Source organism: Lepisma saccharinum, chromosome 17 (genome assembly GCF_977018435.1).
Source record: "Lepisma saccharinum chromosome 17, izLepSacc3.1, whole genome shotgun sequence".
In the NCBI taxonomy this organism is placed as follows: Eukaryota; Metazoa; Arthropoda; class Insecta; order Zygentoma; family Lepismatidae; genus Lepisma; species Lepisma saccharinum.
Window position 1 is genome coordinate 20,832,761 of NC_139245.1, and position 27,212 is coordinate 20,859,972.

At 37.5% G+C, this 27,212-nt stretch overlaps 1 protein-coding gene across 2 annotated transcripts in view; it reads left to right on the forward strand.

Annotated features, from left to right (window-relative positions):
- Window positions 1-27,212, forward strand: part of LOC146001570 (tyrosine-protein kinase transmembrane receptor Ror-like) — a 223,903-nt gene that overhangs the window by 110,628 nt on the left and 86,063 nt on the right. Inside the window, exons 1-2 of one of the 2 annotated variants that reach the window (XM_083139057.1) lie at window positions 21,603-21,659; window positions 22,055-22,195. In XM_083139057.1, the coding sequence (XP_082995183.1) occupies window positions 22,114-22,195 (82 nt within the window). In that variant the 5' untranslated portion in view covers window positions 21,603-21,659; window positions 22,055-22,113. Of the gene's footprint in view, window positions 1-21,602; window positions 21,660-22,054; window positions 22,196-27,212 lie in introns of those variants that run through there. The other variant, XM_083139056.1, reaches the window with a different exon arrangement.

The window sequence follows — 27,212 nt, forward strand, 5'->3', positions numbered from 1 at the left end:
CTTATTATAAACAACATGAACACAATTTTGATGAAGCAATGGAGGGTTTAGAATATCCAATGTCTGTTCAGAATATTGATAAATTTGAAAAAAAGGCCAGGGATATCAACGGTAAACAATTATCTATTAATGTATTTATTTGTTCTACTGGCCGTGGAAATTGCTTGATAGCACCTCTCAGAATCAGTACATTTGATGATGATTCTGCTGTTCCGATTGATCTGCTCTTAATTGAAGGGGATGATACATACCATTATACTCTGATACATAATCTTGAAGCTTTAGTCAGAAAACAACTAGACAAATCCAATACAATATTCAAGTTGTGCCGAAGATGTTTAACTGTATTTGATGGTAAAAAAATAATAAATTTGCTAAAAACAAATTAATTGAGCATCTGAAATATTGTGGCAACCATAAACCTGTTCATATGGTGATGCCAATGCCAAGTGAAAATGCCAAATTCAAAAAGTTTGAAGCCTTGTTGGAACACCCAGCATATATAGTCTGTGATTTTGAATCAAATCTCAAACCTCTTGCATTCTGTAGCCCAGACCCTGAGGAATCTTCAATTACATCATATCAATTACATGAACCTTCTAGTTTTTATTATGTGGTTGTACAGGATGGTGTTGTTAGTAAAAAAGATTTATACATGGGACCAGATGCCATCAAAAAATTTGCACATAGAATAGAAAATGAGTGCCATAACATAGCATCTAATGTCTTATTAAAATCAAAACCCATGTTGCCTTTAACAGAGAAACAGAATGAAGATTTCAACAATGCAGAAAAATGCCCGGTATGTGATTCTGAATTTTCAGATATAAATATCAAGGTACATCACCATTCCCATACAGATGGTAAATTCTTAATGGCCCTGTGTAATAGCTGTAATATTCAGATCAAGAGACCAAGATTTGTCCCCATATTTTGCCATGGAGCATCCAATTATGATTTCCATCATTTGATCAGGTACGAGGGGTTTGACAAGCAGAATTTAAATATTTTAGCTGAAAATGATGAGAAATATATTGCCATTAGCAAAATAATTAATGTTAATGGTGTTCCTATTCACTTAAGATTTCTTGATTCATACAGAATTTTATCGGCTAGCCTGGCTACACTGGCCACTCAATTATCTGATGATCAATTCAAAATCACATGTGCTTTGTTTCCAAATCAGGACCTGAAATTAATTAGGCGGAAGGGTGTATATCCATATGACTATGTTACAGATTTTTCTAAATTTGATGAGTGTTCTCTGCCACCACAACAAGAGTTTTACAGCAAAATCAGAGCATCTGGAATCACTGATGATGATTATCACCATGCCCAGTTGATGTGGAACAATTTAAAATGCCAGACATTTGGTGATTATCACAAGGCATATTTAAAACTTGATGTGACCCTCTTAGCTGATATACTGCAGGCATTCAGAAAATCTTCCATGCAAAATTATAAGCTGGATCCAATGTATTTTTACAGTGCGCCAGGCCTAGCATGGTCTGCAATGTTTTTAAACACTAAAATGCAATTGGATCTGATCCAAGATCAAGATATGTATCTGTTTATGGAGCAATGTATAAGAGGGGGCATGGTGCAATGCTCTCAGAGATATGCCAGAGCTAATAACAAATATATTCCTGATTATGATCCAGCACTGCCATCAAATTATATACTGTATGTAGATGCCAACAGCCTCTATGGTTATGCTATGATGAAAAAACTGCCATATGCAGGGCTTGAGTGGGTTGAAGATTTCAATATTGAAGATCTTAAGGATTTTGATGACAGTAACTATGGCCTCTTCTTAGAGGTTGATCTGACAATTCCTGATAATTTACACAACACATTTTCTGATCTGCCCCCAATTCCTGAGGTTGAGTGCTCATCTGGCTCTAAACAGAAGAAATTGATGATGACTTTGGAGCCAAAACAGGGTTATGTCATATATTACAAAAACCTCCAGTTCCTGATGAAACATGGTGTTCAAGTGAGCAAAGTTGGCAATGTTTTGAGGTTCAGGCACTCAAGATGGTTGAAGCCATATATTGATACAAACACAGAGCTTCGAACATCTGCAATGAGCCAATTTGATAAGACCTTGTTTAAATTGATGGTCAATTCTGTGTATGGCAAAACAATTGAAAATGTCAGAAAACATATTGATGTTAAAATAATTACTGACCCCAGCCGGAGCAAAAAATTGATAGTAAAGCCCAACTTCAATTACAGAAGAATTTATGATGAGCATATGGCACTTTTTAATATGAAAAAAACAAAGATTAAGTTTGATAAGCCTATTTATGTAGGGGCTGTGATATTGGAATTGGCCAAATTACACATGTTAAAATTGTATTATGATGTGTTGAAGCCTTTTTATAAGGATCGTGTAAAACTGATGTACATGGACACAGATAGTTTTGTTCTTGATATTCAAACAGAAGATGTTTATCAAGATATAGCACAGCCTGAATTGCTTGAATATTTTGATACCAGTGAACATACAAAGATTCAACCCCACAACAAAAAGGTGCCTGGCAAGTTAAAAGATGAGACACTTGGTGATGTTATTGTGGCATTTGCTGGGTTAAGGGCCAAGATGTACAGTTTTGAAACATGTAGTGGTGATGTTGCAAAAAAAGCCAAGGGCATTGGCAGAGTAATTGTTGACAAAGAGCTTGAATTTGAAGATTATGAAGATTGTCTCAAATCATGTAGCACAATCAGAACATCAGAAAATAGAATTCAGAGTGTGGATCACTTGTTGACTAGCAATATTGTAAGAAAAGTGGCTCTGGACCCACATGATGATAAGAGATGCATTTTATCATGTGGCATACATACTCTACCATGGGGTCATTGTTATTTGAAAAATGGCAATCAATGCCCAATTACAGAGCATGATTTGAAATAAATAAACATGCCTATGAACTTATTTGGGTTCAAAAAACAGGCTATTATGCACCTGCCAACACCACAACCCTCTTCTGATATAATATCTAACAGGGTGGCTACAAACAAGCAAAAATAAAATTCCCTGACTTTTCCAGGTTTTCCAGGACAAAATTTACATTTTTCCCTGACAATTACAAACTAAACTAAATCAATGTTTTTGCAAATGGAAATAATAAACTCATACAGATCCAGATATGGATTTGTTAAGTACCAATATTATCTTCTATGAAATTGACTTAATTTCTCTATTCTCTATGATTTGAATTCAAACTGCAAAATAGTGAATTTGGAAAATTATTACAATTCACAAGCTAGGGAAAAATTATGGAATTTTGTCATACGCAGTAAGTTTAAAATAAAATACTTGATTATTTTTAAAGTTACGACTAAATCAGATAAGAGTGAAGAGGGAATGATTAAGAAATACAATTTGTAATTTGTCAGTCTCCTAATACATTCTCGGTATTATATGTTGATATTTCAACTGAGGTTTGGAACCCTCTGCTTTCAAGAACCATGAGTGCGGACTCATTTTTTAATACATAAAGCTACTTCTCTCTTCTCTGTAAAGCAAACAACTTAACTCTTGCATATAAGTGAAACAATTGAATCGAACAAAATAAAGTGTCATATTTCCTTACATTATCAATGAGATTTCTGCTTCAGTACAGTATATCCAAGTGAAGTACTGTGAAACTGACAACATGCAGTTATACCATTATTGCAGACGAAAAGGATATGTAGGTATTAGAAATTTAACGCAAGGCATTTATAGAATTGCATTGTATAGGTACCTGATTTAGCTAACCACACATTAAAACAGGAACACTCTAATAATAAAATCTTCTGAAAGTTCATATACGAGGGGAATCCTGAAAAAAGATTCAATGGCGCCTATACGCAGCACTAGTGGTCGAAGAGCGACACACACACATGCAGGCAGGAAGAAGTGGCATGTAGCTGTAATCTGGTACAGTTGCAATGCAGTCGTTTTAGGACAGTTCTAGGTTAAAGATTGCAGCTCTCATACAGTCTCCCACAGACTGCGATGTAGCCTACATTGCACGCTCAGAATTTGGCACAGAGTCAGCAGCAATCGTGTGAGGTGTGCAGACCGGACGTCGTGAGTGATAGTATGGTCAGACGATGGTGCAGACAATTCACGGAAGGTCAATCGAATGTGCAAAACACCATACAGCTGAGTACACACGGGCCTTTTGCATCACTTCAGGTGAAAGATCTTGGACCACTCCCTGTACAGTCCTGGCATTGAATGTACAGACTTTCATCTCTTTGTTTAACTGAAGAGGTTTCTGGCAGGGCAAGGATTTGACAGCTACACTGCGGTAGAGATAGTTCCAGTCTTTGTTGTCAGACACATATACCATGGGCATACAAAATTTAGTGCCATGCTACGACAAATGCCAAAACAACGGTGGTGATTATGCCGAAAATTAGGTTAGGACTCACTGTTACTAATGCAATAAATTACAACTGATATCCTTGTTTTATTTATGCCTAATCGGTAGGGACCTTGATATTTTTTTTTTTTAAATTGGCGTATTTTCTTATTTTTTATTTTTTACTATACAGTGTTATTTTTCCCCAAATTCACATTTTCATTTTAGCGCATTTTCTGGCAAATATCTGAAATTATACCTTCATGGTGCTTTTAAACTACTGTTTGAAATTGTAAGTCACATGGCTTACGCCTCTTCGTGAGAGTTTGATATCTTGAAATTTTTTTGGGAAAGTTATTTTCCATACCCCTTTTTTTTAATTTTAAGGTAAGGATTTTAGATAATGGAATTTTCCCCGTATATACTGAAGGGTGCATAATGACTATAAGTGGCGACGCACTCAAAAAATTTAAATCAAACAATCTCACGTGACAGATACCGATATATTATGGCACCAAAAATTGGCATTATCTTTTCTTGACTTGTTAGTGTTACGTTTCCCAAAATTCGCGTTTTTGTTTTAGAACATTTATCTGCCAAAAATACCGAAACATAATACTCCATTGTGCTTTTAAACTATTATTTTAAATTGTAGGTCACATGGTCTACGTATTTTCGTGACAGTTTGATATGTTGGAACAGATTTTTGAGGAAGTAAAAGTAAAGTGCTCCCCTACACTTTTCCATGAAGGTGTATAGGGGTGATGTGATCAGCACCACGTTTCTGGCTACCTTTATTCCTCAAAGTTTCCTCAAGGTACCAGCTTCATATGATGCTGGGTGGGCACCAGAGCAGTTTGAATAGGTGGAAAACATCCCGGTTCTCCCCCGCAGAGGATCGACCCCGGGTCTCTCGCATAGTAGTCAGATGCCCTAATGACTGAGTTCCATTATTACTCGCTCAACAAATGTCGATGGTGCGCACTTAGCTTGGTAATTCAAAACATATCTCGTGCGACAAATACGAAGATGTGGTTCCCATGTGACGGTAGATACGCACTCAATCTACTGTTAGAACCCTGCCACTTTGCTCTGTGATGCAAATGGTTTTGATAGAAGTTGAAAAAATCGTGGGAAATACATGATTTAATGTGGCTGTCACAATTATTCCATGTACGTATAACTCTATAGTTTATTCTTGAGTAAAATGTTGGAAAACTTGCATGTTCTATGTACACAAACATGGCCTAGAAAAGACAAGAATGTTGTATTTCATGGAATATTTCGTTGTTTTAGGACATTTCTTTAAAAAAAAATCACTAAAAACGCCAACAATTCGCATTTTATGCCAAATTTCAATATTTCGAACGGGCGAAAAATGTGTCCAGACATCACTGTACATTCCTAAACATAACTTCGCAGCAATTACAATTTTTCACGATTTTGGCGTTTGCGAAAAATCAATGTCCCCTACTAATTGGAAATTACTTTCTGGCCACCCCTCGTATAAATCAGTAGATGGAAAGTGAAAATTTAGCAGGGCTGGCAGAGAAAAGTCAATTCTTGAAGAAAGTGATTTGCTTTTATGATTGAGTGATTTGAGTAAATATATTAACATATTTACGTATTTATTATTAGTATTTTATTTCATAATACTGGACATTAACCTTACTCAGTGAGATATTAATGACCATCTCTCACGAGTTTAAACAGACAGGACAGAGAATGGCGTTAATTTCATTGCAATACTAGTGTTGCAGTAAATTTGTGGTTGGGAGCATGCACTTGCCAATTTTGATAACGTTCACCAATGCAGATTTAAGTTTAACTTTTTCGTGATAGTATTCAATATATATCCCATTTGGTTGGATTCTTCTTGATATCAAAGAATAGTGTAATGTCATTGTAAACGTATGTTAACTTGTGCGAAACCAATAATACGTCAGCATGATGAAAGAAAACCTTCGTAAGCACTGCTACATTAAATAAGGTGAAGTGAGCCAGAAGAGTAACAAAATTCGAGCAGCATATTTGCAGTCTAAAGCTCTTCTTGTTTATGCATGTGATTTTTGTTGGATGTTGCAGTCCATGCAATTTCTGTCGCATGTTGTAGTGAGGTACTTTGTCGGGTGGCGATATTCGACAAAAATCGTATGTATCAATGGAACCTATTTGTTTCCACGTTCCTTTAGTTTGCCCAACAAAATGCCTTACTGCGATGTCCGACAACTATCGGACGGCACCACCCACTCTTATCCCCTCCATCTGTTGACAAGCCCTTACTACTCCCATACGGACAAGAAAAAAAAATGATAATCCAATGCATTTTCCACGTAATATTTAGAGGCTTAACCTTTACTCCCCGATGATACCATATGGTATCATGGTGCTGATCACGAAATGAATGTGCTTTTCGGACCTTCATACTCTTATGTTTGGGTGGAAACTCTGACACAGGTCTGGAGCAAGCCTGGGAAATTCATATTGATGACCAAACCTCCCCCTCTCCGCAACATATCCATGCCACATTTCCGAACAGTTTTTCACATTTTGGCTCATTATTCAACTTGTATTACACCCAGGAACATGAAACATGTTTCAATCTCTTTGGAAACGTCCATTCTTTGAAAGGAATACTAAGGTTTGCGTATTCTCCCCAAAATAGCGGGAGAAGAGGGGGCAAACTCCAGATTTTTTGTGTTTTTTTTCATTGAAATTCGGTGGTCGCGCCCTTAACCCCCCTTCCTCGGTTCGGCGTTCTAAATTGTACACGGTTGCATGCTCTGATGTTTTAGCTGAAAAACAAAACTTATCCGAAGTATATTGCTTCCATAGTGCCAGAGTTAGAACAATTTTCTGAGCAATATGCAAATTACCTATTTTTCATAAAAAACCGAGTTTCACATTTTGGCTTATTATTCAACTTGTATGGCACCCAGGAACATGAAACATGTTTCATTCTCTTTGGAAACGTCCATTCTTTCAAGAGAATACTAAGGTTTGCGTATTCTCTCCAAAATAGCGGGAGAAGAGGGGGCAAACTCCAGATTTTTTGTGTTTTTTTTCATTGAAATTCGGTGGTCGCGCCCCCAAATCCCCCTTCCTCAGTTTGGCATTCTGAATTGTACACGGTTGCATGCTATGATGTTCTAGCTGAAAAACAAAACTTATCCGAAGTAGATTGTTCCCATAGTGCCAGAGTTATAAACATTTTCCTCCAAAAATGCAAATTACCTATTTTTTGTAAAAATAAAATTCTTTTTTAAAAAATCACATTTTGGCTTATTATTCAACCAACTTGTATGGCACCCAAGAACATGAAACATGTTCCGTTCTCTTGATAAATGTCCATTCTTTGAAAAGAATCCTAAAGTTCGCGCCTTCTTCCCAAATAACGGGAGAAGAGGGAGCAAACTCCAGATTTTTATGGTTTCTTCATTGAAATTCGGGGGTCACGCCCCCAAACCCCCCTTCCTCGGTTCGGCGTTCTAAATTGTACACGGTTGCATGCTCTGATGTTTTAGCTGCAAAACAAAACTTATCCGAAGTAGATTGCTTCCATAGTGCCAGAGTTATAACAATTTTCTGAGCAATATGCAAATTACCTATTTTTCATAAAAAACCGAGTTTCACATTTTGGCTTATTATTCAACTTGTATGGCACCCAAGAACATGAAACATGTTTCATTCTCTTTGGAAACGTCCATTCTTTCAAGAGAATACTAAGGTTTGCGTATTCTCTCCAAAATAGCGGGAGAAGAGGGGGCAAACTCCAGATTTTTTGTGTTTTTTTTTTCATTGAAATTCGGTGGTCGCGCCCCCAAACCCCCCTTCCTCAGTTCGGCATTCTGAATTGTACACGGTTGCATGCTATGATGTTCTAGCTGAAAAACAAAACTTATCCGAAGTAGATTGTTCCCATAGTGCCAGAGTTATAAACATTTTCCTCCAAAAATGCAAATTACCTATTTTTTGTAAAAATAAAATTCTTTTTTAAAAAATCACATTTTGGCTTATTATTCAACCAACTTGTATGGCACCCAAGAACATGAAACATGTTCCGTTCTCTTGATAAATGTCCATTCTTTGAAAAGAATCCTAAAGTTCGCGCCTTCTTCCCAAATAACGGGAGAAGAGGGAGCAAACTCCAGATTTTTATGGTTTCTTCATTGAAATTCGGGGGTCACGCCCCCCAAACCCCCCTTCCTCGGTTCGGCGTTCTAAATTGTACACGGTTGCATGCTCTGATGTTCTAGCTGCAAAACAAAACTTATCCGAAGTAGATTGCTTCCATAGTGCCAGAGTTATAACAATTTTCTGAGCAATATGCAAATTACCTATTTTTCATAAAAAACCGAGTTTCATATTTTGGCTTATTATTCAACTTGTATGGCACCCAAGAACATGAAACATGTTTCATTCTCTTTGGAAACGTCCATTCTTTCAAGATAATTCTAAGGTTTGCGCATTCTCCCCAAAATAGCGTGAGAAGAGGGAGCAAACTCCAGATTTTTATGGTTTCTTCATTGAAATTCGGGGGTCGCGCCCCCCAAGTCCCTCTTCCTCGGTTCGGCGTTCTGAATTGTACACGGTTGCATGCTCTGATGTTCTAGCTGCAAAACAAAACTTATCCGAAGTAGATTGCTTCCATAGTGCCAGAGTTATAACAATTTTCCTCCAAAAATGCAAATTACCTATTATTTTTTTAAAAAAATAATCACATTTTGGCTTATTATTCAACTTGTATGGCACCCAAGAACATGAAACATGTTTCATTCTCTTTGAAAACGTCCATTCTTTCAAGATAATTCTAAGGTTTGCGCATTCTCCCCAAAATAGCGTGAGAAGAGGGAGCAAACTCCAGATTTTTATGGTTTCTTCATTGAAATTCGGGGGTCGCGCCCCCCAAGCCCCTCTTCCTCGGTTCGGCGTTCTGAGTTGTACACGGTTGCATGCTCTGATGTTCTAGCTGCAAAACAAAACTTATCCGAAGTAGATTGCTTCCATAGTGCCAGAGTTATAACAATTTTCCTCCAAAAATGCAAATTACCTATTATTTTTTTAAAAAAATAATCACATTTTGGCTTATTATTCAACTTGTATGGCACCCAAGAACATGAAACATGTTCAGTTCTCTTGAGAAATGTCCATTCTTTGAAAAGAATTCTAAAGTTCGCGCCCTTTCCCCATAATAGGGGGGAAGAAGGGGCAAACTTCAGATTTTTATGTTTTTCCCATTGAAATTCGGGGGTTGTGCCCCAACCCCCCTTCCTAGGTCCGACGTTCTGAATTGTACACGGTTGCATGCTATGATGTTTTAGCTGCAAAACAAAACTTATCCGAAGTAGATTGCTCCCATAGTGCCAGAGTTATAAAAATTTTCCTCCAAAAATGCAAATTACCTATTTTTTGTAAAAAAAAATAATATCATTTTGGCTTATTATTCAACTTGTATGGCACCCAAGAACATGAAACATGTTTCATTCTCTTGAGAAATATTCATTCTTTGAAAAGAATACTAAAGTTTGCGGCTTCTCTCCAAAATAGTGGGAGAAAAGGAGGCAAACTAAAGATTTTTATGTTTTTTTTCCCATTGAAATTCGGGGGTCAAGCCCACCAAACCCCCTTCCGCGGTTCGGCGTTCTGAATTGTACACGGCTGCATGCGCTGATGTTCTAACTGAAAATCAAAAGTTATCCGAAGTAGATTGCTCCCATAGTGCCCGAGTTATAACAATTTTCCTCCAAAGAGTGTTCGAATTTAAAATTCCCGCCGAGAAACCAGGGCGAGAGAAATTTCTCTCTCTCTCTCTCCTCCTGCCAGCACTGGTTTCTGGCGCCGTGGTTGTGTTGCGCATAAAAGGGGCCTAAAAGTTGAGGCCGAAACTTACGAACGAGATTTCCTGTTTCCGTGCCGAGTCTCATAACGATATCTTTAAATAAATTTTTTTTAAAAAAAATGAAAAAATCAATGAAGATGAAATTCCCTGACATTTCCCTGACTTTTTTTGACACCTCAAATTCCCTGACTTTTCCCGGTTTTCCAGGTTTTCCAGGTCTGTCGCCACCCTGATCTAAACTAAGTGCTTTGTTAATTATTCATCTGAACAGCATACTTACAGATGTTGATGATGAAACAGGTAAAATATTGTACATATTTAACAATAATTTAAATCATTACCAATTACCTGTAGGTGGTCAATTGCAATTTATTACAACCCCTGAGGGTAATGTCAAGATTTCAATAGGGAGAAATATTTATAGAATTAAGTACTCAAACATGATTTCTGGCACTGTTTATACTGTTTCTGCTGGTGACTGCTTATATATTGAGGTCCCGGGATCCTATGACAAGCTTATACCCTTTTTTATAGAATTAAGAATTAGATATTCAATAAAAAATAACCGCTAAAACAAAAATGCCTAATGATATATTTGGCCATACAAGACATGAAGATCACAGTGATGAGATTCTGATGCTTGATGTCAGAGTCAAGAAATTAAAAAGTGATTTACAAGCTTTACAAACCACACTCAATACCAGTCTTCAACTAGAAATTACAAATTTGCAATCACAATGCATGGACCCTCTTCTTAAAATTGATTCTGAACTTAAATTATTGCTTCAGAAATATACTGACTTGGCCACATTAGATAATTTTCAAAGTTTAGAAGAAGCTGTAGCAGCTCTTCAAGCCAAATTTAAGACCCAGGCCACCAACTCTGAGCAATTGAAACAGCAATTAGAAGAGCAGATAAATAATGTCCAGACACAGCTCCAAACAATTGTCAAAAGCATAAAATCACAAGAAGATTTTGATCTAGTGATTTCCACTCTAAAAGAACAGATTCAATCATTACAGATACCTAATCTGGATCCCTTGAATAATGCCATAGCCGAGGTTAAAGAAAAAATTGAGACACTTGAAAATTTTATGAACAACTTGCCATCTTCTGATGCTTTGAGTGCAATAACTCGGAGTGTTGCCAATATTAAGCTGCAACTTGAAACATATGAAGATTTTGGAAAAATTCAAAGTACCATAACCCATCTTGAGGGTACAATAGCAGCAGTGCAAAGTGATTTGACAAATGTACAAGAATCCCGCCTGCCCGGTATTGTAGATACCCTTGTTAGTGTCCAGCAACAGATCACAAAGCTTGAAAACCTCAACACTGAATCTGAGCTATCTCATTTTCATCACTTGATCGATGATATCCAAACAAAGCTTGAAATTTTACAACAATCAACACCCACTCAGGCAGATATAGCCCTGCTTCAAGATGCTATGCGTGGTGTGGTTGATGCTTCTGAATTAAATGATGTGAAATTGGCACTTGAATCTTTGCAAAATACTGTATCAAATCTGCCTACATCACAGGAACTTAAAAATATTAAGAGAGCTGTGAATCGCATATTGAAATCAGAAGATATCAAGAATATCCAGACAGAGATCAAACAACTCACTCAGACAGTGGCCACTCTACCAACCAATCAACATATTAATGAACTGCATGCCCTGTTTGAGGATATCAGAAGACAGGTCCATGATCTTACTGCTCAAAATTCAAAATTGGCTGTTGTTGAAAATTTACAGCAAATTGTAGCTAATATCAAGCAACAGCTAGGGACCATGGAATCCAATCAAGCAAATGCTTTGTCTGTTTTTGCCACCCAGCTACAAGAAATTGTGCAACAATACAAGAAACTTGTTGTGGACATAAAAATCAAGCCAGGCCATGATGATGTTGTTAGGACCATCAATGAGCACCTTGAATCTGTAACAAGCAGATTGCTTACAGCAGAAAAAGAAATAACAGGCATAATCGAGAATCCTAAACATGTAGTGTAGAATTGGAGGATTTTACAGACCCCAATACATTAGAAACATCTTATGTTGAAGATGGTGGCTCTCTGGAATTTTATATACAAATAGGAGACAAACTGTATTTAGAAAATCCTGTAGTATCAGCTGCTGAACACCCTATAGTTGCAATATTCTTGTTTACATATTATGTCTAGACAAATTATTGTTGATGAATTACACAGACAAGCCAGACATAATTTTAAGAGACTGCCAGTAGTCACAAAAGGCATAGATGATTTATGGCAGAGCGACTTGATTGAGATGGCAAGTGGACAGCTGAAAAACTTAGACAAAATCAACAAGGGCTACAAGTATCTACTCACTGTAATAGATACATTTTCAAAATTTGCCTGGGCTGTGCCACTCAAATCCAAGACTGGAAAATGTGTTACAGAAGCCTTCAGGACAATCATCAATCAGAGTGGAAGATCACCGCGCTATTTGCAAACAGATAATGGCAAAGAATTTTATAATTCTGTGTTCCAACAATTTATTAAAAGCCAGTCAATACAACATTATTCGAGTTACAGTGATCTCAAGGCCTCAATTGTAGAGAGATTCAACAAAACCCTAAAAAATCTTATGTATAAACAATTTACACTTCAAGGTAATTATAAGTGGTTCAGTATTCTTCCAGAACTTCTACATAAATATAGCAACTCGGTCCATTCCACAATCAACATGAAACCCTCTGAAGTAACTTCATCTGATGAGCAAAAATTGATCAGTACTGTTTATTATCCTAAATATCAGCCAACAACAAGAAAAGCCAAATACAAGGTGGGTGATCAAGTAAGAATCAGCAAATATAAGCACTTATTCAAAAGAGGTTTTACAAGAAACTGGAGCACTGAATTATTTACAGTGGTTCAAGTTAAACCTGGGACCCTTAACACATATATAATAAAAGACCACCGAGGAGAAATTCTCAAAGGCAGGTTCTATGAAGAAGAACTCAACAAAACTAAACAGCCTGACACATATCTCATAGAAAAAATCATCCGCAAAAAAGGCAACAAGTTACTTGTCAAATGGCTAGGACTCCCAGAACACAGCTGGATCGATGCAAACAAAGTGATAATATGAGCACCTGGGATGTTATAAAAAGGCTGCCAGAACCTGAACAGCAGATTAAGAGAAATGGCAAGTTGCTACCTGATAATATTAGATGTCTTATTGTTGGGCCATCGGCTTGTGGTAAAACTACACTAATGATTGATAATTTTTTATTGGCACCCAACTGGTTAGACTGGAAAAACAGGCACTTGTATGTCTTCTCTAAGAGCTTGGAACAATTAAAATATCAGCAGCTGATGAAGCTTTATGATGGATTGGATATTGCCACTTTTGAATCAGATGTTAAGCCACTCCATGAATGTCTCGATAATTCTGTTGTTGTGTTTGATGACATTATACTGGATAATCAAAACAAGGTTAGAAATTTCTTTACACAGGGCCGACACAAAAACATTGATTGCTTCTACCTTGCACAGACTTTTTCAAAAATACCCAAGCAGCTGATCCGAGACAACAGCAATTTTATATGTGTGTTTCATCAAGATCATACCAACCTCAAACACATACATGATGAATATGTAGGTGGGGACTTGAGCTACAATGATTTTTCCAAGTTTTGCAGTAGGTGCTGGAACCAGGATAGTTATGGGTTTGTCACAATTGATATGACAAGAACACCTAATACTGGTAAATATAGAAATAAAATTAACAATTTTCTAGACATTGAAACATATATAAATAACCATGAAAAGGCCAATCATTGATGATCTTAAATTAAGAGATTATCTTGTAAAAAGATTTAAGGGATGGAAATCAGAGAACCGAGGAATCTATGAAAAACACAAGCAAACAGAACAGCCTATTATTGATGCTATTAGTGAATTAGGTAAAAATATCAAAACTGTTACAGAGCAAAATCAAAATTTGATCACAGAGCTTGTACCTGTAGCTGCAAGGAACATATTAGATTATCCAATCACCCCACTTTCTAGTATTCATACACCTAGTCCTGTTGCTCCTCGAAGAATTGAAGCTAGTCTGGATCCTATTGAATTGGGTCTTCTTGCTCAAAAATATTTAAGCACACCTAAGGACAACAAATATGAGGTTTTTGGCTTATATGCTGACACAGAGCGTGATGGTAGCATCATACATAGAATTGGCAATTTCAGAGTAACATTTATGGGAGATGATCTGATTGTATATTCAGAATCTCGTCTTGGAGAAAAAGGTGCTTTTGTTAAGTATCCCGGAACACCTGGATTGTGGGAACTGATGACTGGGAAAAGGCCTGGCAGCTATACAGATCAAGATTATGAGCATTACAAAGAAATATTAATAAAATCAGATGCTCTATACCAGAACAATGATCCCACACACAAAAAAGTCAAGTCTAGCAGTGGAGCAAAATACAACAACTTAATCAAGCCCATATGGTCACAAATCAAGACTGGCAGTGGAATCAAACATTACAACACCCTGCCCAAAGAATTTGTGTGGGTTGATGATGTCAGGAAACTTGTAGATAGGTTATTGGTGATAGCTGGGGAGGAAAATGCTGGCAACCACAATTTTTACAATGAAAAGGTTGGAATTATGGACATGATAAGCACAAAATTGTCTAATTTTATAGTGAATGACACTAAGGGGATTGGATATCTTATAAAAATTATTAATACTCTACCACCTAAATTTTGGAATATTTCTGAGGGTCGGGGGCTGGTTAATGATATTATAAACAAGCTGCCATTTGAACTACACATTCCAGGCTATCAGTATTGTGGTCCAGGCACAAAATTGGACCATAGATTAAACAGAGGGGATCCTGGTGTTAATCCCCTAGATGCTGCTTGTAGAGACCATGACATAGCATACAACACATATTCTGATCTTGACAAGAGACATGTTGCAGACAAGAAATTAGAAGAGGCTGCATTTGGTAGATTTGTAAGCAAAGATGCTTCTTTAAGTGAAAGAATAGCAGCATTGGGAACCACCATAGCTATGAACACCAAACAAAAACTGGGGTTGGGGTTGTGAATATGTATATATAATAAACCTACAATGAAGGCCAAGGGTGTTATGTATCAGGTACCTTATGCAGGTCTTAAATCTCTTAAAACTATTGATAGTCTTTTAACCAAAAAGCAGCGCAAGAAAAAAAATTCTTGTCTTGCAAAGGGCCATGGTATGAAATTATTACTTAGTACCCCCAATTAAAAAAATTACAGCAATCTAGAAAAAATTCACATGTGGGTGGCTTCATATTTACTATCCCGGCCATCGTAGCAGCACTTGGGGCTGTGGGGAGCTTGGCTGGGGGATCAGCTGCCATAGCAAAAAAAAGTAATAGATGCTAAGAAGAATAGGGCAGAATTAGATGAATTGAAGCGCCATAACCTGGCCATGGAGAAACAAGGCAAAGGTGTTAAGAGAGCCATGAATAAGTTTAAAAAAAAACAAGAGCCGCTTACAAACCAAGATATTGAAGCTTTAATCAAGCCACTGGGCATCAAAAATTTTAGAGGTGTGTACATGTCTGATTCTTTACCAGAACAACCACTCAACAAAGTGTGTGGCATAGTTAATTTGGATAAGTACAAAAATCAGGGCACTCACTGGATTTGTTATCTTAAATATTTAAAAGATAAGGCATTTGTGTTTGATTCATTTGGAGGTGTTCCACCTGAAAATTTAATAAAATATCTAAATTCAGCTAATCTTTATTACAATAATGCCCGTGTTCAAAATTTCAAAGATGTTAATTGCGGACATCTGTGTTTATCTGTTCTTAGATATATGTCTCAAATAAATAAACCATCAATTGAAAATTTTCAAAAAGCCCTGTGGTATTTAAAACATCATGGGGGTATTCCATCTCACCAGCCAAAATTCAATATTGAAACTTAGATTACATGATGACATAGTGTATCCCAAAACAATAGCTCTCAGAGCATTTTATGGCATGTACTTGATCCCTAATTACACACCACAACAACACAATTGCAGTAGGGGATCAAAAAATTGTCATCACTCCAGGGCAATATAATCTATCTACTCTAAATGCTCAATTACCCAGAGGTATAGTATTAACTCAAAATTCTGTCACTCACAGAGTAGAGATTGTATCTGCTACAGAAACAGTGGATCTGGGTACTATAGGAGAGCTGTTAGGATTTGAGAACAACACAAAACTTGAAGCGGCCATCAAACACACTGCTATGAATATACCTAAATTCTTAGCCATAGAGACTCTGAATATTCACTGTAATGTGGCCGAGGGTATGCTCACCAAATCAAATTGCATAGGCACTCACAAACAAACTGGCATCATTGCAACATTCAAACCTAACTCTGAATTTATGGAGCCCATCATCTACACTCCATCCCCAACATTATATTTTCCTGTGTGCCATAATAGAATAGATTACATTGAGTTGATGGTCACTAATAAAAAAGAAGAATTAGTTGATTTTGCTGGAGCCACAACAACTGCAATCATAGAGATTAATATTTAAATAAAAATACATACAAAAAAAATGGAAAATATTGAGAGTTATGAGCTACAATCATTCCCCCCAAACAGGAGGACATTTGCAAATTTAAATCAACCCAACACAGAGATTGATGTTGATCTTGATGTAGGGGATGGCTTTATACACCCCCACAGAGCAGATCTATACATCAAATTTGATGTTGTAAAGCTCAATGGTACAGATTATCCGGCAAATTCAAATATAAGATTGGTAGACAATTTTGTGCCACATCTGTTCTCTGAAATTGAGATCAGAAAGCATGGTGTTGTTATAAACAGAGTAGATTATCCCGGCATTACCTCCACAGCTTTGGCCACACTAAAATTATCCAAAACCGAGGCTTCTTACTACAAAATAGGTGGATTTGAGGCTGGTGATAAAATATTATCCAAGAGCCACACAGTGCTGTTCCCCATGCGCCTATTGCCAGGATTCTTCTCAGATTACAAAGATATTATGTGGAAGGGTGGTTTAAGAATCACATTTAGAAGAGCTGCCAATGATAACAATGCTTTGATGAGGTACAGTACATTAAACTCTACAGGGGAAGCTCTGCCTAATACCCTACCTGATGAGGGCAAATGCATTATTCAGACTATGGAGCTAAGAATCCCGGTTGTTGAATATGAAGCCAGTTATGCTCTTAAATACAAAGCAGATATAATAAAAAATCCACAGGTTCCTTTACAATTTTATACATATCAATGTGTACAGAAACCTGCCACTGGTACCTATTATGAGTTTGATGCTACAAATTCATTCTCCAGTATACAATATGACATGCCAAATTTTGTGGTGGTACTGTTTCAGACTGGAAGACACAATAATCAGGAAAAAAATTCAAGTAAATTTGATAGCTGCAACATCAAGAACATATATCTTAAAAATGGCAGAAATGAGGTATTTCCTAGAGAAAATTATAATTTAGACATGTCCAAGGATGATTTCCTCAAATTATATGAAGCATTTACAGCATACAAAAGGGTCACTACTGGCAATACTGACATGTATTACACACCAGATGAATTCAAAGCACAGAGACCCATGTTTGTCATCAACACTTGAAAAAGGAAACAAGTTGTGGTTAATGACAGGACAAACATTAAAATTATCTGTGAATTCCACGATACACTCCCCGATGACACCATATGTAGTGTTTTTCTTATAGGTGAAAAATCATATGTTTATGATGTAAGAAATGAGAGAGTCACAGAGCAATTCTAGAAAATCTCTGCATATTACATTGTCTTAGTACTAGATATGCAAGTTGAGCCTGGTGTATAATTAAACTTAAACCGGAAGTAAATATGGGTGGGTGTGTGTGTGTGTGTGTGTGTGTGTGACTTTTTAACTTAATTTTAAGTGTAGCAAAAACAATATCAAGAAGGGCATATTTTAGACAAGCTTATGGACAAAAATCTGGCAGATGCAGCTTTTGTAAGTGTAGGCAAATCAATCTGAGGGGGCTCATCATTTCACAGGAAATTCCCGAGGGCATTTTTACAAAAATCTTGGATTAGACAGAGTTCCACACTTGAGCAAAAAGCTCATATGCTCATCTTGAGCTAGTTTTAAGTGTAGGCAAATCTGCCTGAGGGGGGTTCATCATTTCTCGGGTTTATAATAGGTACTTTTTACTACTTAGTAGAAAGTATACTGCTGCCCTGCCTCAAAGATTCAAAATCTTTATATACATTGTACCTATTCGCTGTTCAAGACGGGATGAAGATGTTCGTAGATGTTTGTACGAGTAATAGCTTTGTGACACTGTGTGATTGATTTATATTACAAGTATGCAGACAACATGGAATCTAACCCGCAAGAAACTCATTATGAATGCTGTAGGATACCCCATTTTTCAGACGTATTTTTGAGAAATCTCGTTGTTGAGACAGGCAGAGTGTGTGAAATTTCACATTAAGATTTTACATTATATTTGTTAATTAAGCAATTTACAGATCTACATTATCAAGAGGTTTAGTATATTACTTTCTGCCATTGAAACGTTTACCCATGCATAAACCCTGAGGTGAGAGTAATGCCTCTTTTTATATTTTATGGATTTGTCATTTTATAGATTTTCCTACTTTCCGATGAGCAAATATTAACATTAACAGCAATATCAGAATGAAGCCCGCGAAAAATACATAAATACATGGCTGATATGTTGTTATCTGTCTGTTCTTTTGCGGAACCGATATCTAAAATCAATTTTTTCCTCCACCTACTTTACAGACTTTTTCACTCAGTCAGTAAGCTCTTCTCGTCTCATTATACACGGTTCCCTTGTTTCAATTACCGTAAGACCACTTAATTAGGGGCGCATGTTTCACTTCTATTGATCGAAATAATTGGGGCGAAAGTTATTCAATGTTTTAAAAAAGAATCAGTGAACTTTTCTAATTTTTAATGGTGCAACTTTAATGAGAACGACAAGTTCATTAGCAAGGTCTTTTATTGTTCTTGTTTCACTTCTGCAGGAATTAATTAATCTTCGAGATATTTAGGAGAGGCCATTTGCTCATATGGAACGTTCTCCGCTAGGAGTGTAGGATATTCCGAGTAATTTGACCCGCATGTACTGCCCATTGCTACTTCAGAACCATGTTTTCTACCGAGTCAGTCACGAGGATATCAGGTGGAAGGCAAACTTAGACTTGTCTCAGCAATCAAAAGTCATGAACAGACATGATAATACTCAAAACTATACTCAACACAAAGATGGTAATAACGTTTGGGTACAGTTTTGTTTGGGCCACCCTTATATTCATTTGTGGTCTCTCAGATAATGTAGTAACTAATGCTGTCGGTTTGTAATCAAGGGATCGCAGGTTCGATTCCAATTCGTGTCACACTGGTTCAGATCCCACTTTAAATTATATTTCTAGTCCCCACTAGACTACCTGATCATAAAGTTGACTTTTCTTTTTACAGAAAAGTCAAAGTCATAAAAGAGGATTTGACTTGAAACATTCGCTTTTTATTTTTCTTGTTTTGTGCCTCTTTTCTGACACATGATCACAATGAACCCTTATTTTGTGACCCAAGCTTTGTTGCTATTGCACTCAACGACATAGTGGCCTATAGTGTCAGGAAGCATGGTTGCTAGCTCAATATGATTTTCGACCATTTAACACTGTATTGGTTACAAGAAAATCTTCATATTGACAGAACAGTTCACAAATAAATATTTTTTAATTATTATTTTTAATGCTTTCAATTTTATTATTTTATAGTATAATGGAGACTTAAATCTCTTATAGTGTATATTTTAAGGATGATATGGAAATCACACACACACACACACACACACAGTGCTTGGAGTCAAAGTCCTAGCTGAGGGATACTTGGTGACGTTTGGAAATGGGTGGAGGAATGCTTGTATGGTTCAACATTGAATCCATGGTGCGGGTGGGGGAACGCTTACGCAAAATATCCTAGCTGGTTATGTTTATGCAAATTTTCTTAACTGCGGGATAACATCCCCATTCGTTTCCCCACTTTGAGCACTGTGTGTGTGTTGTGTATAAACGGCAACTTCGGCCTTAATTACGATATTATCCATAGTTATTGTACACAAATCTCTAACTGGTCGAGCATCCTCTGTGTTCACTTTGCTGGACTCTTCTGGTTATTTCTTTCCCCAGAACATTAAAACAGAGCTTAGTGTTAGCCATTTTGTCACGAGTAATAATCAATATTCTGGATACTGTTGACCACTTCTTGGAGTCGTAAGAATAATGTGTATCGTCATGTTTCATCAATATTCGGATGTGATAATTCAAAAGTGAACGAAGTTGATATTGATGGGGCGGGTACCCTATTCTACACCCTCGAATTTTGAAATTATTTTTTTTTCATTACGTAGGTTATGTGATCCCATTTGTGAATAAAAAAAAATTGGAGCGCGGAAAGAAGTAATTACGACTGTACAGCCGTTTAAAGTTGCGGTAAAAATTTACTATCCTTCGGACACCTCTAATTTTTTCGTTTCGTCAATTTTTGACATTCGTACTTACGTATCTGCTTCGCCCGACACCAAATTTTAACTATGTATCTCAACCTAACTGAACTAACCTATCCACGCGCCAATGGTTCGTGGGGCTAGCGCCAATGGTTCGCAATTATTTCCAATTTCTAGATCGTGATACTAACACGACACCAAATTTTAACTATCGATCTCAACCTAACTGAACTAACCTATCCACGCGTCAATGGTTCGTGGGGCTAGCGCCAATGGTTCGTGGGGCTAGCGTCAATGGTTCGTGGGGCTAGCGCCAATGGTTCTTGGGGCTAGCGCCAATGGTTCTTGGGGCTAGCGCCAATGGTTCTTGGGGCTAGCGCCAATGGTTCGTGGGGCTAGCGCCAATGATTCGTGGGGCTAGCGCCAATGGTTCGTGGGGCTAGCACCAATGGTTCATTGTAAGTCCAAAAATGAAGTAACTCCTACGTTGAAAGTCGTTGTTGTCCTTTTCCACAGAATACCAACCTCCACTCCCTTCCCATCATAAAAATTAGAAGTCGCAAATTATCCCATCCCATAAGTCATTTAGAAAAAGCAACCCTCCCCTATACGGCATGCAGTTGCTAAAAAAATATTATTATTTCCAATTTCTGAAGTCGCATAAATGAAATCGAATGTCTGAAATGTCCAATCCGCCAATATATCACACAAAGAACATATCGCAATCGCAAATGTTCCTATTGCACAAGTCAATCATAAGAAGAAAAAGAAAAAATCAATCGTGCGCCTGTGACATAAATCGATCATCCGAAATCTTCAGACTTGCGCCTGTGACATGAATGCATCATTCGCCATCATAAAGTTGTGAAAAACATTTTTGACGTTACACAGGGAATTTTAATTTCATAAAAAACGTAAGTTTCGTAGTATGTAGATGTAAAAAAATTACTTTCCGCGCTATTTAGAAACATCGTTTATTATGAAGAACTATTTTTTGTAACGAAAATATTTGAAATGTGCGAAAAATCGAGGGTGTAGAAAAGGGTACCCGAGCCATATTGATTTCTTAAAATACAACTAATGCACCAGGAGTTGGCTAGGATCAAAACCTCCCAGCCAGAACCTAGGTCCCTTTAATTTCTTCTAAATACACAAAACACATTTTAAATTCGTTTGCCACCATTATGTTGCACGTTAATACACGAGGGGTGGTGGATAAGTGCGTGTGGTGAGTTTTAAAGAATACATTTAATGATTGTAAGCATAGTGTTCTGCCGCTGAATGAAATAACACATTATTTTCTTTCCAGAGCGAGAGACGCAAGGGCAATGTCCTCATCCTTGTGGTCCGGAAACCGCGTGCTATTCTATGAAGAACGGAAAGTTCACGTGCTTGTGCACTCACGACGGGTCGGAGCCCACAGAAGATTTCAAGTGCCCAAGGAAAATAGGTAAAAGCTCATTGAATGATAACGCATGCCTGCATGGGTTTGAATGACTCACAGATGACTGTTGTCCCTGAATAATTCCAGCATGCTGATTCCAATTCTAGTTTTTTCAAAAAAATTGCAATATATTAAGTGCCTTTATTTCACAATAAAATGTGTAGTTCCATGATTTCTTCAATAGATGGCTCTGTTTAAATAATGATAAAATATTGGTTTTCTACAATACAAATCCTCCAATTTTGAACGATAAAAGCACAAAGTAGTAAGCATTTAATCCATCTTCTATTTTCACAAGACACATTGACATGAAAATTGTAAACTTTGATTACATAAGTTCCATTTTCAAAATCTCTCATGAAAATATCCTTCACAAAATGTCCAAAATTCGATGTTATAATGTAGTGGGTTGATTGAATTTTATGACGTGGAGAAAAATCCTGATCTATGGAAAAATACTGACGTGATGGTAAGAAATTTATGTCATATCCGTCATCAGAATTAAAAACACTTCCAGAATTACCTATTGGTTTGTAAACAACCGAAATTTTGCTTGCTTAAATTTATTTTGATGCGTTCTGTAGTAGGCGTAATGGAATGGCAAATATGATAATTTTGATCCTGAAATTGTGAAAAATCCTGAAGTGATGGGAAAAAATGGATGTCATTTCCGTGATCAGCATTCAAAATACTTCCAGAATCACCTATTGGTTTGAAATCATCCGATTTTTTTTTTCAAAAATGCAGGCTGGTGTAATAGGAAGAGTTTCAGGGTGGCTACTCTAGAACCATGATAAAATTCAAGCAAAATTCCCGGTTTTCAAGGCGAACTTTCCAAAAATTCAAGGGTACAAGCAGAATTTTTCTCTATTTGAACCTTACGTATTACCACTTCTCATACACACTCTACTATATTAACAACATAAGTGTCTGTGTGGTTCCAATGTACTCAAAAATTCTAATTAAATTAAATTAAACTGCATATCTTAAACTGTCTACGGAGAAAAATTCACGCAGAATTCCAGGAGCCAATAATTCACGCACAATTCCCGGAATTCAAGGAATTCCTGGTAAGTAGCCACCCTGGGCTCTGTTCTGCATAAAATCACTCAAAATCACTATCGTTGATAAAGAGACGAAAGCATCTTAATTTGAGAGTTAATTTAAGTTCTAAAATGAAGGCTTTTCCAAAATAACCTCTAAAATTGCAGAATTTGATTTGTATTTGTATTTATACGTCGTTATTATGAAGTTTCACTAGTACCGACGATGAGTATGAGTGATGATTATACTCTGTTTCTGGACTCTGTGGAGCAAGGCAGTGCGTAACGGTAGAAAAGGGGAGAAAGTAAGTTGGCGGAGCGAATCAGTACGCGCTGCTGCTAACAGCTGCGACTGAATTTTCGTCTTCGTGCACTCACTTTCCCTCTCACGCGTCCATTGGTAGAAAACTCTCAAGTCACTACTTGCGCAGAGACTTTTTTCGCTCTCTTGCTCCAGAGATTCCCGATATAAGGTGTAGATGAAGTTGGTGAAGGAACACTCACAATGAACACCCAAGCTTAGGTCGGGACTCATACCCGGGAACTTCGGTAGCGAAATCGAATGCGCTGTAGCATGGATATTCCATCGTATTAGTTAATCAATTCATCCTTCATCCTGGAATTAACTCAGAATGGTTATAAAGCATTTGCACCAGGTTGCTATGGTACACGTCGACCAAATTATCGCAGTTGCTATTTCACTGTTTGCTTTTAATAATGAAAGTCTAATTGATAAAGTTTGCCTTTACTCACAACGGAAGGGATGGGGCTGTAGCCTGAGGGAGAGCAGTACCTCTCTTACCCCGCCTCGCCCGAACTGGTAACTTGAAGAAATTATATAAATATTAGCACATATAACGGAATTATAGAATCAATTCAGATGTTATGTGTTTTAGGGAGATCACGTTGGACGTCATATTCAATAATTCAAAATGCTCACTGATGCAGTGCCGGATCTACAAATTTTGGGCCCTCCCACAAAATGTTACTAAAGACCCTCTACACTAAAAATACACGTACTTGTGGAAGGAAATGTCGACGCTTTGCTGTTATTCAGCTTCTTCGGGTGTGTGTGAAAAGACTTGATTTGAATTTTGTTATTTAGCGTCACATTTCTTGAACATTTGATAAATCGCGACGATGAGAATGAGTGTTGATATGATGGAATTGATGAAGGAATACTCACAAAGAACATCCAGTAACTGGCCGGGATTCGACCCCTGGACCCCGTGCTGTATTAACCACTCCGCCAGGTAGCTAGGTAGGTAGAATTGTACTGTACTTCTCACACAGAAGTTTTGCAAAATCATGTACAGATGTAACTTTTGATAATACACTTTTGAGAGCTGTTTACAGAGAGAACAATTTAGCTGGGAATGATGGATAAATATCTGTTTCATAATATTTCTGTAATTGCTCTGCTTTTTCTATCAGTTCGTCATGTGTTGAGTTGAATATGCTGTGGTAGTTAGGTAATCAAAGAAAATTATTTCGATTCACGAGTTTTCGTCCCTTGCTCTGCCTTGTTGGACTTCTATAGCACACGTTTCACCTCTTAACTTATGTGTACATACAGTACAACCTCAACTAGTAGTCCCACACCACAGACTTAGGAAAGAAAAACTCGACGTTAGAAAGAAATAAATGTTTATTGGAGCATTAAGTAGGCGTTATTAACGGGAAACTACTGCATGTTAGCCAACTTAAAATTAATAGCAAATTCTTTCTCTTTACACTATGTAGGTGGTCTTTTCTTCGCTGGACAAATTACTACTTTTATTGTTTTACATACACATGTTTGAGTATGTAAAGGACATAGCAAGGGTCCCCTAAATGATTGCCCATCCCAGGGCCTCCCCTCACTGCGGGGTTTTGCGGTCTATAGATCCAGCAGTGGATACCAGTGTGGCATCAAGCGGGTATGAATTCTATCAAAAATCGCCCATAAAACTGATTTGGAACAACCGTATTTGATATCTCTCTCATTTTGGTCGCGTTCATATCACTCAAATGTTAAAATTATTTTTTTCTTCTAATTTATTTTGCTCGTCTCTGTGAGATCACGTGAGATATTTGTTACAAGCTACAGTAATTACTTTTACAGTTTGTGTAATTTTATATATAAACGTAAAAGTATTTAGATGTTTTATTAAAGCTTCAACAAAGCAGAAAATGTCTCGATGGTCCGGTGTTTGGTAGCTGAAATCTCCCTCGAGGAATCCGAGTTCGAGTTCTGGCTAGATCATTGTTTTCGATATTTCATTTAATCATCATTTGTCCTCATAATGAGGTAGAAAAATGACTTAAAATAACTGACTTCAAAAGGCGAAATATTAATACCAATATTTTTCATGCTTTGTAAATACGATTTGAAACAAAATGTCTTCGTTACGATAAATGAAGGATGCAGTATGCGAAAGAATAGAAAATGTGACTAAAAACAGTTCAGTTATATAGGATGAGTTGTATTTTTTGCAAATACAGGGCGAGTGTAATATTGCAGAAACATACCTTAAATACAAGTTCCACGAGAGACTTGTTACGTCAGCAGTGATGGCGAAATACAAGGGTTGGATAAAAAGTAATAGCAACACTGGTATAATTGGTACTTGACTGTATTGGCAGAGGTGCACGTGTTACATTCCTTCAAAGTAATCGCCCCTCATCTCTACGACCTTCTGTCACACGTATGGAAGGCGTCGTACACCGTCAGCGCGTCCATCTCTCTCGATGTCCCGCAGTGACCGCCCTATAGCACGTATGATGGCTTCGCGCGTGTCGTAGTGCTTCCCGCCCAGTGGTTCCTTCATTTTGACAAAACGGTCGTAATCACAGGGTCTCATACCGGTATACCGGTGAATACGCCGGATGTTCCAGTACCTCCCACTACCAGTTATGCAGGAGCGCCGTCACATTGTTCGCAGTGTGACACCTTGCATTGTCAAGCAGGATGATGGGACACCGTGCCGTCGCTTCCTTCTTAATGCGAGACGAAGGTGGTGTTGCAAGAAGGTGCAGAAGTAGGCTGCGTTGACCGTCTGCCTGAGAGACGTTATTCTTCTTGCCTAAACATATTGTTAGGGAGCTCGCACTCTCGTCCTCTGCTTCAGAGCACTGCTGTTTTTGACTGAATAACATACAATCGCTCCCACTCACTATACTTCCTCGTCTGACATTCCTTTATCAGCCACGAAACGCTTGTGGCGCTGTGACTCACCCCTTTCACGGGACAGCAGTGTTGCCATTACTTTTTATTCAACCCTTGTAAAATATTAGTAGGAAGGCGGGAAAGGATATTTTCTGGGGAATACTCACATGTGATAAAACTTTAAATACCTTAACGTGCATATTTGGATAAAAAAAAAACACTTGTTTACCTAGTTTTTCTTGATTTCCTGGGGGGAGAGTTGAGCAGGGGTGCTTCCTCCTGCCCCCCTTTGGAGGCACATTTGAGTCTTTGTTGAGCTGCATTTTTTGCAAGGTTCCTAGAATAGGCAATTCTCCTATTATTTGCACAAAAATAAAAGTAATATCACAAATTAATGCCCCTTGCTCCTAGACACATACACACACACACACACACACACAGACACAGACACAGATAGAGAGAGAGAGAGAGAGAGAGAGAGAGAGAGAGAGAGAGAGAGAGAGAGATATAGATCCTGAACGAAACTTCAGATGCATTAACCTGATGTATTAATATTGCTCGTGATTTCCAATAACAGTCCGGCAGGAAACAGTTCTCGAAGTGATTTTAATGTGCCACGAGTTATCTAAAGGCAAATGAGCACATGTGTCAATTATCGCAATTACAATTATTCCAATATTTCGGTCATAAATGAATTAAAGCGCAAGCGATGCATCGAACTATTCTACGGTGATTTCCTAAACAGCGTGTGATTGCTTTGACCTTGTGACCGCAATGCATTGCTAAACAACATGCATACATGCATGAACATGTGTTGCATGTTGATTGATAG